This window comes from Arachis hypogaea, chromosome 17 (assembly GCF_003086295.3).
Source record: "Arachis hypogaea cultivar Tifrunner chromosome 17, arahy.Tifrunner.gnm2.J5K5, whole genome shotgun sequence".
NCBI lineage: Eukaryota > Viridiplantae > Streptophyta > Magnoliopsida > Fabales > Fabaceae > Arachis > Arachis hypogaea.
Genome location: NC_092052.1, coordinates 28,292,021 through 28,306,388, shown reverse-complemented (window position 1 = coordinate 28,306,388; position 14,368 = coordinate 28,292,021). Strand labels below are relative to the sequence as shown.

At 38.4% G+C, this 14,368-nt stretch overlaps 1 protein-coding gene across 3 annotated transcripts; it reads left to right on the top strand.

Annotated features, from left to right (window-relative positions):
• Nucleotides 1-4,583: 4,583 nt before the first annotated feature.
• LOC112765564 (uncharacterized) lies at nucleotides 4,584-14,047 on the top strand. 3 transcript variants are annotated; one of them, XM_072222657.1, is made up of 3 exons: nucleotides 4,584-5,192; nucleotides 5,506-5,576; nucleotides 12,379-14,047. In XM_072222657.1, the coding sequence occupies exons 1-2, from the start codon at nucleotides 4,732-4,734 to the stop codon at nucleotides 5,555-5,557; spliced, it is 513 nt and encodes a 170-aa protein (XP_072078758.1). In that variant the 5' UTR covers nucleotides 4,584-4,731; the 3' UTR covers nucleotides 5,558-5,576; nucleotides 12,379-14,047. The 3 variants fall into 3 exon arrangements, with proteins under 3 accessions (XP_072078758.1, XP_072078757.1, XP_025667248.1); XM_072222656.1 differs by lacking the exon at nucleotides 12,379-14,047 and adding an exon at nucleotides 6,272-7,916 and having other exon boundaries at nucleotides 4,590-5,192; XM_025811463.3 differs by lacking the exon at nucleotides 12,379-14,047 and having other exon boundaries at nucleotides 4,590-5,192; nucleotides 5,506-6,021.
• The last annotated feature ends 321 nt before the right edge of the window (nucleotides 14,048-14,368 follow it).

Sequence of the window (14,368 nt, the reverse complement as noted above, 5' to 3'; positions counted from 1 at the left end):
CTCTAAACCCCATAGGTGGGGGTGAGGAGCTCTGCTGTATCTCAATGGATTAATGCAATTACTATTGTTTTCTATTCGATCACGCTTGATTCTGTTCTAAGATACTCACTCGTACTTAAATATAAAGAATATGATGATCCGTGACACTCATCATCATTCTCAAATTTATGAACGCGTGCTTGACAATCACTCCCGTTCTATCTGAGCTCAACGTAGTCATTGGGCGACAGCTTGAGTGCGTATCTCTTGGGTTTCTAATCTACGAGTTTGACTTGCATCTCCTGACAACAGAGCATTCAAACCCATGAGATCAGAACCTTCGTGGTGAAGGCTAGAACAAACGAGCTTCAAACTCACAAATGTTGGGTGCAGTGACAGTGTGCAAAAGGACAGAGAGGTCTTATTCCGACACGAGTGAGAACTGACAGATGATTAGCCGTGCGGTAGCTGTGCCTGGTATTTTTAATCCGAGACGAGAGATCCGACAGATGATTAGCCGTACAGAAGCCGTGCCTGGACCATTTTCACTGAGAGGAAGGATGGTAGCTATTGACAACGGTGATCCACCAACATACAGCCGGCCATAGAAGAAGCCATGTGTGTTTGGAGAAGAAGACAGTAGGAAAGCAGAGATTCGGATGACAGAACATCTCCGGAACCTCAATCTGTTCTTCATTACTGAATCACAAGTATCATTCATTTCATGTTATTTACTTTTCATAAACAAAATCATTCATATCATTTGAATCTCCTGACTAAGATTTACAAGATAACTATAGCTTGCTTCAAGCCGGCAATCTCCGTGGGATCGACCCTTACTCACGTAAGGTATTACTTGGACGACCCAGTGCACTTGATGGTTAGTTGTACCGAAATTGTGAAAAGTGTGATCACAATTCCGTGCACCAATAATGCATCAAAGTAATATACAAGATGATTTAATATACTAAATGTAATGACAATGCTTATAATCACAATTTTTCTTAGTATTATCTATTGCATCATATTCACCTTGTATACTCATGAAATAGCTACAACTCCAACTTATGCTTGAGAATTCATTTCAGCAAGGACATTTCATGCAATTACTTTTTTTAATTGACTAAATTAAATTTGTATGAAATTTAACTAAAATCTACTAAAATACTAACTAAAAACCACCAATGATGCACACGCATCACTATTCTAGTCGTATATATTACAATACAACCAATCAAACTACTTTAACTATATGCTTTTTCATTAAAAGAAGAAAAATAATAACATTAGTTTCGAAGTCGATCATTCCAGCAATATGCCACGTCATGTTCAACCTATTAATATTGTCTAATCGTGCATCTGTGCGCATCATAATGTCCAACAAACTCAAATATGTCAAAAAAAAGACTCTAAAAAGGAGAAAAGAATCCAAAAAGAAATGAAAATGGTAAATGAGGGGCGCTAGAAAGGAGTTGGTTATATAAGTCCCATTTGAGTATATCTCATTTACAGTATTAACATATTTCGTTTACACTGTTACATAATAGGCATGCACCTGCGCTATATTCACAGGTGTATGTGTCTTATCTCGTTTACAGCATAAAAGAGATATATTCATAATTAAATCATTAATAATGTAAACAAGCTAAGTAATAAGACACAAAAAGATAAATTGTGTAACACTTTAAAAAATCTCGGGTGTAATTTTATTTTTTATTTTATCCAATTTTATTCAAATAATTTAAATTTTGAAATTACAAATTTTGATAAATATAATTTAAATTAATTATTTAGTTTAATTCAACACAAATAAACGTACTTATATTATTATATTATTATACTCGTATGGTTATTTATATTTATATATTCAATTTTAAAAGAAAATTAACGATTTAAAATTTTTAAATTAAAAAATTAGCAATTTAATATTTAAAATGTATAAAAAATATGTGCAAAACTAACTCAGAACTTAATACGTTGATATAATGTTCTGAATTGTATTGTGTTAATTTAATTTTTATTTTTCTATCTATTTAATTTGAGTAAACGGTCAAATTAGTCCCTAAAAGATCATTCGTTCTTCAAATTGGTTTTCAAAAATTTTTTTTAATCAAATTCGTCTTTTAAAAATTTTAAATTAGTCATATTAGTCCTTCTATCACTTTATTTGTTGATAGAGTCAAAATTTGCTAGTGTAACACATTAAATGACACTCCAACACACACACCTAAGAGTCTTAATTGACTATTAACATCATAAGTTTATGAAATTAGATCAAATCAAAACCTAATTGTGGAGAGAACGTGAGACATTGGAATCCATCAATTTAGAGTTGATTTTATCTAATTTCATAAACTAATCATGTTAATAGTTAATTAAGACTTTTAGGTGTGTGTTGAGATGTCACTTAACATGTCACATTAGCAAATTTTGACACCATTAACAAACAAAGTGACAGAAGGACTAACATGACTAATTTAAAATTTTTAAAAAATAAATTTTGATTAAAAAAATCTTTTAAATACCAATTTAAAAAACAAGTGAATTTTCAGAAACAAATTTAATCATTTATTTTATTTAATTTTATTTAAATAATTTAAAATTTTAAAATTATAAATTTTTTATTTAAAATTTAGAGAAATATAATTTAAATTAATAATTTAATTTAATTTAATACAAATAAATATATTTAGGTGTTCCTGAAATATTTTTTTAATATGTTACACGTGTCAAGTGTACAGTACTGATCTGTGTGTTTTATTTTTGTACTCAAGATAGGTCACTGCCATGTAAATACATAAATATATTTTATATGTAAATATTTAAATAATTTAAACAAAAATATCTTTTAAGTAAAATAATATTACACATTTAATTTTTTTATAAATTAAATCCAATTAATTTAAATAATAAAATTTAAAATAATATTAATTATAATTATTTTTATTTGTTAAACAAATTTAATTAAATTTAGTAAAAAAATTTAGAGAAAAAGACAAATTAGTCCCTAACCTTTTACCCTGTGGACATTTTAGTTCCTAACCATTGAAAAATACTTTTAAGTCCCTAACGTTCTTAAAAATTAGACGAATCAGTCCCTCCGTCCGTAAGCCACCATCAGACCCAACGGAAAAGACTGACGTGGCTCCCCCTTTGCTTACCTGGCATCACGACATCCCACGTGGCACGTTAGTGAGATGGAACTTTTTAAAAATGGACACATAAGTCCCTGTCACTCAAAACGACGTCGTTTTGTGTGCTACCCTAATCTTCAAATTCGTTTGGGTTGTTCGTTTATAGTGGTGGCTGGTGGTGAGGAGAAGAGTTGTACAAGGCATAGTAGAATGCCCAAAGTTAGACAGTTTAGCATGAAATTCAGAAAATACCAGGTTCTCTCAACATTTTCTTCCCCATTCATGAACCCTAACCCTCAATTTCACAATATCAAATAAATCATATCATAGCTATTAGTAAAACCTCATTCTGTCATTTTCAGTATCATACTTCAAACTTAACATAGTCTCAATCATGCTATGGGAACTTCATGTTTGGTTAGATCTAAGCAAACCTCATGGATTGGAAATATTGTCTTAAACTACAACTATAACTACAATAAATCCAATCTAATTCAACGAACTTTTCTATCTCCCTGACAACATAATACAAGCTCTCCACAACAGTTAACAACAAAAAAGGATATAGCTCTCAAAATTTGCCTAGCTGGAAAGGAACCAGCCCCAGATCTCACAAAGTTATCTTCTTTTACTTCCACTTAACAACTCCGGAAACTAAACTAAACTACACCAAAGATATCCATCACAACCCTCTAATAAAGATAGAAACTTTGAGCCATGTTCTTAATTCCCATCAAAACTCATTATAGGAATTGTCAATACTCTCAAGACTCTCCATAAAAGAAAAACAGAAAAGTAGAGAGAGAAGATATCAAAAAACTTACAAACTGTGAAGGGAAGACTCCAACTTTGGTGATGGTGGTAGATTTTCCTTACATTAAGAGTGAAGCACCAAGACAATAATAGTAGCAGCCGTAACCTTGTGGCTTATGGATGGAGGGACTGATTCATCTAATTTTTAAGGACATCAAAGATTTAAAAGTATTTTTCAATAGTTAGAGACTAAAATGTCCACGAAATAAAAAGTCAATAATTAATTTATCCTTTTCTCAAAAATTTAAATATGCAACATTACTCTTTTAAATGTGGTCTACAATTTGCGCTTTTAGCATTGTTGGCATTGTTATTTAAATTTATTTTAATTTTACTTTCTCCGATCCTTTAATCCAACGGTCCATCTCAGCTCGTCTGCTCCGAAGATATTTATTTTTCCAAATATTTATTAGTAAATCACCCAAAGATATTTATTAATTTAGACTATTTTATTCATCATCGTATCAAAAACCACCAAAAGATATTTCAAATCCCATTTCTCCACCTACCGTCACCCAAATCTATCACAGGCCCAATCATTAGTGGCCACCTCCTAAAACCTTTGAAAAATTTACTTAACACTCACTGGACCGTCAAGTTTCATTGTCACCGCCACCAATCTCCCAATTTAAGCTATAAAAAAAAACCGCCATTGTCGTCTCTCAAGTCAATCGCCCAGCTATAAAGACACCAAACAAAAAAATCGCCCAGCTATAAACCCGTTGTTTTCTTTTTTCCTCAAAAAGTTTCTTCAACTGTTAAACAGAGAGAGAGAGGATTTTGAACGGAATGTTTAACGCCGGAGATGGACGAAACCGCTGCGACGACGAAGCCTGACTGGCCTACCAAGGCGGCTGATGCTGCCGGCGGAGAGGCGGCCGAAGTTTCCGGTGATGAAGAGGAAGACGAAGGAGAGTGTGACGGCGAGGCATGGGACACGCTGAGCCGGAGCTTCCTGCAGGCGCAAACTGTGCTGGACGAGAACCGCACGCTGATTCAGAAGGTTAACAGCAACCACGAGTCGAAGATCCCTCATAACATGGCGAAGAACGTTGGTCTTATCCGTCAGATCAGCGGAAACATCTCGAAGGTTCTATCCATCTACTCCGATATGTCTACAAGCTTCTCTGGAATTGTTCGCCAGCGCCGCGCTGCGTCCGCCGTCTCTGCCGTTACCGTGAGCGGCAAGAACCGCGGCAGCGACGAGGACGAAGATGAAGAAACCAGTGAGATTGACTCGGAAAAGCTCGTGCAGGAGAAATCGGAGTAATTCTTTCTTTGTTTCTCTTTATATTTGTTTTGCTGAGATTGATAAATTCAGTTGGTTAGGGCTCTTGGATCAGTTTTTAGTCTGTGAGGTGTAAGGTGTTTTGCTTTGATGTGTCAGTGAATTTTTTCATTTTTTTTTTTGATACAATTAAAAGTGTGTGTGAAATTATAGAGAACTGTGTGTTATACTGAGATTGCATTCTTCTAGTGTGGTTTGAAATAATGAAGTGAGTGACTGTTGTTATCGGTGGCTATTCTGTGTTCTGCTTTTGTGCAATGGATGTTTGATCATTGGTTGTTATGTTGTAAGGATTGTTGAATTGATGATGGCTGTGAGAGTTCATCCATACTACCTTCCTTGACCACGTGCTGATATAAGAGGTACTTTTGATGTATTGATTTAATTTTGCATCTTCATGGTTTCTTTGTGTTTCAATGGAGGCCCTTCTAGATAGGTGAAGAAGAGAGATACAAGGATTGAACCTGTAACATTATTGAGCTCATCATGGAGAAGATGATCATGGCCGGTCCACCCTGTTTGAGTTTATGTCTCTTTGGCTCATGGGTTGTTTAGTTATTTAATTTACTTATTTTGTTATTGCTGTTGTTTGCGTTTTTAAAATTTTGATCATGAGTTGATATACTACGGTCAAGTTTACTGGTTATTTGATTCCATGAGATTCTGGTAATTGGAGTAGAGGCTTTAGAGAGTATATTTAAAGATGGCTATTCTAATGAAGATTTTAAGATTGTCATTATGTGAAGATATTTTATTTTGACTATTGAATGATAAGTTGTAGGGTTTGATTTTTATTTAAAATAAAAATATTATCTTTATTTAAAATGTTAAATAAATAAATCACATTTTTTAAATAAAAATTATCATAAAAAAATGTTTTTAGCATCTTCATTAGAGTAGTTGCTATATTTAAAAGCTATTTTAGAAGAAGGATTCGATGAACTAAAGAATTAAGAGAGCTTTAAATCCCAAACTGGGACTTGGAATGCTGAGATCATGACATTATGGGTCCGTTTAGATAAGTTTACAAGTTATTATTTTTTTTTTTTTTTTGAAGTACAAAGAGCTCAACACCACCAGGTGGAGCATTGGAAAATAAAAACCAGATACACAACACGTCAAAGACCTCAAAGAACCTAATGACCCCGAGTCATCTTCGGCATTGCCATCAACAACTACAAGGTGCATCCCCAATCCATTTATCAGAGAAGCTAAAAGACCTGCTTATAATGTCCACCACATCTGATGCCTGATCCTTGAAGATTCTAGCATTCCTTTCTTGCCAAATTGTCCAAATAACTGCAAAGAACCCAATAAACCACCGCTTTCGGACCATCTTTCTCCCTAAAGCGTTTGTCCAACTTTCAAAGTGTTGCTTTAGAGAACCTGGCACTGTCCAAACCCTCCCAAGAGCAAATAGCTAAGCACACCACACCTGCCAAGTGAACTCACAACCAAGAAATAAATGAAATGCAGACTCTACAGACTTGTAACATAAAACACACTTATCGTTATTCCGGTCAAGAACCCCTAATCTACACAGGCGGTCCTTAGTCGCGCCCTGCCAACCAACACAAACCAAGCAAATAACTCAATCCTTGGTGGGACGAACCCTCTCAAAATAGTGATAGTGAAGCTATAGCTCTGGATTTTCTCCGGAAGAGTTTCCGCTTGCAGCACTTGCACAAAAGAGTTAGTCAAAAAAATACCCGACCTATCAAACTTCCACACCACACTATCCTCTCTCTCATGTATAGGCCTCACTGATCGTAACCTCTCATGAAGTTAGTTTACAAGCTCCAACTCCCATTGGAATAACTCTCTCCTCCATTGAAAAGTCCAAACCCACTCTATCCCATTGATAAACCCATATTTTATGATATATATTGTACTTAATTCAAGAGATTTATTCAATCCTTCACCCACTTAGTCATGTAAATTGCATGGTTTCACTTTCCTTACCTTATTATGTAATATATGTGAAATACATGTTTCCTATGCTTTAAAAATAACTATTTTAATTACCCTTTATTACCATTCGATGCCGTTATTTGTGTGTTAAGTAGTTTCAGATATTCTAAAGGCAGGAATGACTTAAAGGATGGAAAGGAAACACACAAAAATAGAAGGAAAGCACGAAATGGAGTTTTTGAAGAAACTGGCAGCGACGCGAACGCATAGGCGACGCGGCTGCATGCCCAGCGCGAAGAGGGTGCGACGCGAACGCGTGACTGATGCGACCGCGCGCCTTAAGCAGAACACAGATGACGCGGACGCATGACCGAAGTGAACGCGTGACAAGGAAAACTCCAGATGACGCGACCGCGTGACCCATGCGGCCGCGTGACAGACGCCACGCACCAGAAATTGCAGAAAACACTCCCAGCGATTTCTGAAGCCCTTTTTGGCCCAGATCCAAGTACAGAAAGCAGAGATTAGAGGTTATAAAGTGGGGAAATGCATCCATTCAAAAAGAGAGTCTCCAATTAGTTACTTTTAATGATTTAGATGTAGTTTTTAGAGAGAGAGGTTCTCTCCTCTCTCTTTTAGGATTATGATTTAGGATTTTTCTCGCTTTCATGATTATCCCTTTTCATCAGGTTCAATATTCCTTTTTATTATTTTCTCAATTTAACTCATGAACTTTTCCAGGTTATAATTGATTTTCTATTTAATATATCTTGAGGTATTTCAGTTTATAATTGCTCTCTCTTTTATTTATGTTACAGTTGCTCCCAATCTGAAGACATTTTTATTCGAGTAAATTTACTTTTTTTCTTTTGGTCTTGGCTAAGAAATCAGTAACTCATGAGTTATCAAACTCAGCGTGATTGATAATTGTTATTCTTGCTAATTGAATTGAACTTCAATAATTCCAGTCCTTTCTTAGGAATTGACTAGAACCTGAAGATCAGACTAATTAATCCACTTGATCTTCCCTTGCTTTAGTAAAGGCTAACTAAGTGGGATTTAGATTCAATTCTCATCACCATTGATAAGGATAACTAGGATAGGACTTCTAATTTCTCATACCTTGCCAAAAGTTTATTTTATAGTTATTTATTTATTTTAATTGTCATTTGAATTACTTGTCCCTTACTTCCAAAACCCCAATTTACAAGCTCATAACCAATAATAAGAACATACCTCCCTGCAGTTCCTTGAGAAGACGACCCGAGGTTTAAATACTTCGGTTATCAATTTATTTAGGGGTTTGTTACTTGTGACAACCAAAACGTTTGTACGAAGGGATTTATGTTGGTTTAGAAACTATATCTACAACGCAACTATTTTTATAAAATTCTTTACTAGCAAAAATCCTAACGTCAAAATGGCACCGTTGCCGGGGAATTGCAAACGTGTGCCTTATTATTGGTTATTATAAATATTTTATTTTGCTTGTTTATTTATTTTTATTTTTGCCTTTTATTTCTATTAGCTACTATGAATTCTCACCCCTCTTACTTTGAGTTTGGTTCTAATATTGTTGAAAGGAGTGAAAGCTATAACAGGAATATGCATCAAGGTTAGAGAAATCAAAGATGGATGGAGCTAAGAGGATTTGATCAACCCTTTAGGCAACAACACCCTCCAAGATATCATGGACAAAGACCATTTTACAATGCATACCAAGCTGATAGATATGGTGGACCACCTTGTAACTACCAACAAGCCCCACCCAGTGCCTATAGACCCCACTCCCAACATAGCTTCGAACCACCACACTCACAAGTTTGTTTTCACCATTCACCACCGCATGATCCTTATTTACCCCAATCCCAATCCGATTACTCCCAAAAACCACCACTTCCCTATGTACCATGTCCATATCCATCACCTCCAGAATCACAGTCTCGCCGCAAGGAAACAGTAGATCAACTTCAAACAACCTTCATCAACTGGAGCAAGCAATAAGTCAATTATCTTCTAGACGTTCGAACATTCAAGGACCTCCCACAACCCCATGTGGACAATCTAATGAAGAGCGCAGCATGAAGGAGATACTAGAAACTCCAGTGGACAGAACAGAGCATGACTTCGTACTGGAACAAGTAGAGGAAGCTGTCATTATAAAAGAAGAAGAGTTGGTTGAAGACCTAGGAGACGCTGAACTTCCATGGAAATCCAGAGTTGTGGAGAATTCTGTCAAGGACGTTACAATTGATGCTAAAGAGGATAGTGCACAACCCCCAAGGCAAGTCTTTTATGAAGAACTAGACGGAATAATCCAAGAAGCAAGTTTCCTTGATGATGATAATCACAAGTCAAGTTCTCCTAGTAATGAACTTGCATCCGCAAGTGAATTCTCTGAGATTGAAGAACCTTATCCAAGTGAATACGAAGAAGATGCGGAGGTAGATTTTTCTCAACCTCCGGCTTATGACTTGAGTGATGAGGAAGACATAGAGGACTTTGATCATGACAATGTTGCATTTGAAGAATTCTACAAGGAAGTGGAGAAATTCACAGAAGAGCACAAGGGAGTAAAACTTACAGAACCACTGGAAACACCTACCCCAAGGCCATTACCACCTAATATAAGCTTCAAGTGGGTACAATCCTTAACCTTTATCTTTACTTTTCCACTTGAATATGGTTTGCTTGAAACAGATGGCCAGCTTAGAGCTCTCTGCAGCTTTAAGAGTAAGAGGGAAATGGCTCGCACTCAGAGCTGGTGCACAAGGTTCAATGAGGTTCCACGCTTCAACTCGAAGTGCATGGATTGGCATCATGTTCAATCGAATGGATCTCAAAAAATGTTTGGTTATCATGGTGAGAATCTAATTTCTAAATCGTCCGGATGAAAAAATATAGATCAAGACGAAGGCGGATTTAAAAGCAAAGTTTGGGATCCTGGAAAATATTCTGACATTCGTCACCCCGGGAGCCTGAGAATCTGTTTGAAGCTGCTCAGAAGCTTTACATGCCTAGTTTGGGACCCCGAAGGCTGTTGGCATTCCAAATATTGGTGGAGATTCCTGGATGAATTTAAGCATAAGCCACTATAACAGGAAGCTCATCTAATGTCCAACTTAAGGATTTTAACTAAAAGTGCTAGGTAGGAGACAACCCACCATGGTATGATCGTTCCTATTTCCATTTTATTTCGTTTTGTTTATTTTTATATTGTTTTATTTTCATTGAACCTGGATAGTATTCATAAGCATTTGCACCAGCATTACATATTGCATAACTGCATAATTGCATATATAAAAAAAGGGGCGTGCGACGCGACCGCATTGCTGAGGTGTTCGCGTCAGTTGCGAAAACCACCTCCCACGCGTCCGTGTCATCCACGCGGCCGCGTGATCTGGAAATCGGCGTAAAAATCCAATGCCCAGAAAGTTGGGCTGGAATCGTGCGGCTGTTGTGCGTTTAGCACAAAACGAGCCACGTGATCGCGTGCCTCACGCGACCGCGTCACTTGCACAAACACCCATCCCACGCGAAAGTGTGATCGACTCGTTCGCGTCGCGCGATATCATGGCACCCCAGTGGAGACAGAGAGTTGCGCTAAAACGACGTTGGAGTTGTGCGTTTCGCACAATTTTAAGCGACGCGGTCGCATGCCTCACGCAACCGCATCATTCATCATTTTACCCATTCTATGCGATCGCATCCCCCACACGATCGCGTCAACCCCCATTCCACCACAGCCACGCGTTCGCGTAGATTCAAATTCATTAACCCTCAGTGACGCGAAACCCTACCCCATCGTGCCCCCCTAACCCCTTCTTCTCCCTCTCTTCTCTGCAACCCTCCCCTGCGCCCATCACCACCACCCAAGCCACCCCCACCGACCGCACCACCATCAACCACCCAGCCACAACCGCGACGCCACCACCCCCCTTCTTCCTTCCCTCTCTTTCTTCTCTTTCTCTTCTCTTCTTCCCTCCACCACCGCTGCCACCGCCGCGCCCAGCCACAGCCACCAAGCCACCATCACCGCCGCTCCACCCACCACCAACACCCTCTCCCCTTCCCTTCCTTCCCCCTTAACACCTACCCCTCCCATTACCCCAAACAGCAACCCCTGCCACCGGACAGCCGTTCATCGCCGCGCCAACTGCCATCACCGCCGCGTCAGCCACCACCGCAACCACCCCCCAGCCATCTCTCAGTCCCTTAGCTTAGTTCCTACGCCCACCATGTTCCGCCAAACGCCACTATTATTTCAATTCGTAGTTAATTGCATATTTTTTTTCCGTTTATGTTCATAATTAGGCTAGTTAGATATGCATGTTGTAGTGGATTCTAGGTGGTTAGGTAGTCTAGGATGTGGTTAGTGGATCTAGGCCTGATTAATTGCGTTGTTCTTGCTACTTGTTTTATAATTTTCGCAATTCTGCTATTGCTATGATCTAAGTATTGTTCATATGCTGTTCTTACTGTTCATGCTGCTATTGCAATTGCTCTTTCATGTTCATATTATTTATATTTATTTGCAGTTTATTTTAATTTATATGAACTATTCTGCTTGCTATTTATTTTCCGGGAACATCCAATTCTAGCCGGAATGCTGCCCAATTTTCTGTAAATCGTTTTGATTTTCATTCATGTATTGGTTTTGGAATTTTTAATTTTGCTTTCCTTAGCTTTCACCAAACCAATTCCTGAATGCACGGGCCAGCATTCTTATTCCTTTTGTTTCCCCGGCTAATAAATCACATTATTGATGATTTGATTTCAAATTTTAGTTATTGATATATCTATATGAATCATCATCAACTTGATTTCCTTGCTTGAATATGAGTTGTCTGTTGCTTCAAATTGTGAAATTCTTGTTACTTAGAAACCAATCATCATGCCACTTACTCTGACTTTCTTTTTACTAACTCACTGATTTTTGCTTTCTAACTTCTTTTTCAATTTAAAACCACTTTTAAACCTTCTAACAACCCCCTCTGCTTGTTGACTCACTCTTTACTTTTACTTATTAACTCAAGGCATGTTTATGGTTTTTCCTAATTAACATGAATTCTATTTATATTACATTTTGGATTGAACATTCTCATCTCAGATTTTTATTTCCGAACCAATCCAAAATGCACAATTCTTCAACTCATTTCATTATTCTACTACTCCTTTGCCACTATGTGCTTATTTTGTTATTTGCCTACTTGTTCTCCTGTTTTTATTATATCCTAGATTTCTGTTTTTCAGGATGTCCGACACCCAAAGAAAAGGAAAAGGCAAAGCAACAACTGGCAAACGGAAAAGAGGTGAATCCTCTATGTCCATTCTGGACATCATGCATGATGACTCCTGGCGGGAAAAACACTTTACCCCGCAGAAGAAGGCTGACCAGCTACTCCCTGCCACTGATCCCATCAAGTTTGCAAACCGATACTGCGAGTTGAAGTATCCGGTGTTTGCAACCTCCAGAAACCTATACCTGGAGCAGACTCTGAAAATTCTGGAAGAACTCCAGCAATACACCTCTGATCAGATCAAACAAAGAGGCTGGTTCTTCCCGGAAAGAAACCGGACTGAGGTAAATGCTTCCTGGGTAAGAGAGTTTTACTGCAATTACTTCAAAACTTCCCTGGATGCAATGCACCTCAGAGGGAAGTAGATACTGATCACTGAAGAGGTCATTGAGGATATTCTGCAGCTTCATCCTAAATCCGATCAGCTTGATGGTTACCAAAAGGCTGAGGAGGACATGCGCTTTATGAGGTTTGACTGGGATGCGGTCAAGGCAAGGATAGCCCTTGACCCGACTGTCCCATGGGTCATGGGTCAGAACACCACCATGCCTAAGGAAATCAAGCGGATATACTTGAATGATGAGGCTCGACTCTGGCACCAGATCCTGAGTAACTTTGTTATGCCGAGTACTCATGAGACGGAGCTACCTGCCGCTATGATCACCCTCCTCTGGTGTGTGATGGAGGGTAAGGACCTGTACCTGCCACGATTCATCCGGTACTACATGGCTAGGGTCCACGTCAGAGGCACTCTCCCCTTCCCATATCTGATTACTCAGCTCGGACATCGAGCTGACGTGCCTTGGGAGGATGCTGATGAGAGGCCACCTGCTGCAGACTGCAAGAAGATTATCCCTCACAGTAGGAACTTCAGGCTTTGGGCTACAGACCTCCATTCCTCACTACCCCATGATGAGACAGCCACACCTTCAGCTGGCCCCTCTTCATCTACTGCTACCCCAGCTACCACCACTGCACCTCCACCTGCCTCAGAGCCAGTTTATCACCTCGTGCACCGTCTATTTCAGCAGCTAGACTAGATGGAGCACCACAACCGGCGCCGATATGAGAGATCTGAGCGTCGTAGCAAGCGACGCTATGAGCACCTAAAGCTGCTGATACGATCTGGCGGTGACATCCCCTTCGAGCCTGACACACCATCAGAGCCATCTGAGGAGGAGGCAGATGATCATGAGGCAGAGACCCATCCACAGAAAGAGGCTGAGCAGGCAGGTCCGGAGCAGGCTGCATCACAGCAGGAGGAGCCGCATTAGATTCAGGCTGTAGACCCAGAGGTTCCTATACAGTCAGCACCTCCTCTGCAGCAGGCAGATCCTCAGACCACCACCACAAAGACTCCAGCCACCTATCCTTCTAGTGATGACACTCCTTTACATCCTACTTGAGTGAGCATCGAGAACGATGCTACATTTTAAGTGTGAGGAGGTCGCCATCTTTGGCGTTTTTTTTGGTGAACCACTACAGACTCTTTTTATTTTATTTTGTTATTTTTCTGTATTTTGATCTTTATTTTTATTTCTTAGTACTTATACATTGCTCTTTTCATGTATTTCTACTCTATTTTTGCATTTTGCACTTTAGTCATATTTTAACCAGTTAGTTTAGTTGCAATTCTAACTTATTAGTTATAGAATATGTGGATTAATTAGTATAGTTTACCCCTTTTAGTATATGATAGTTTGGTTTAAATTGAAAATAAAAAGGAAGTAAACTAGAGACTTTAATATAAACAATCCACACACCTTGTATATATAGCATTACATGTTAGTTAGTTAACAACATTTCATCATGGAGGAACACTAAAACTTTAAAGCCACCCAAAATAAATTTTACATTGAGAATAATGGGAACTCTTAATTTCTACTTGCATGACATGTATAACTGATATATGATTTTTGAGCTAGAGAACACACAGCCTGTGA

What these genes read in the sequence shown, in the direction of transcription:
- LOC112765564 (XM_072222657.1), top strand. Translation starts at nt 4,732, where the DNA reads ATGGACGAAACCGCTGCGACGACGAAGCCTGACTGGCCTACCAAGGCG. An exon ending in CTCGTGCAGGAGAAATCGGA is followed by an intron (nt 5,193 to 5,505) that starts GTAATTCTTTCT and finishes TTATGTTGTAAG; the next exon opens with GATTGTTGAATTGATGATGG.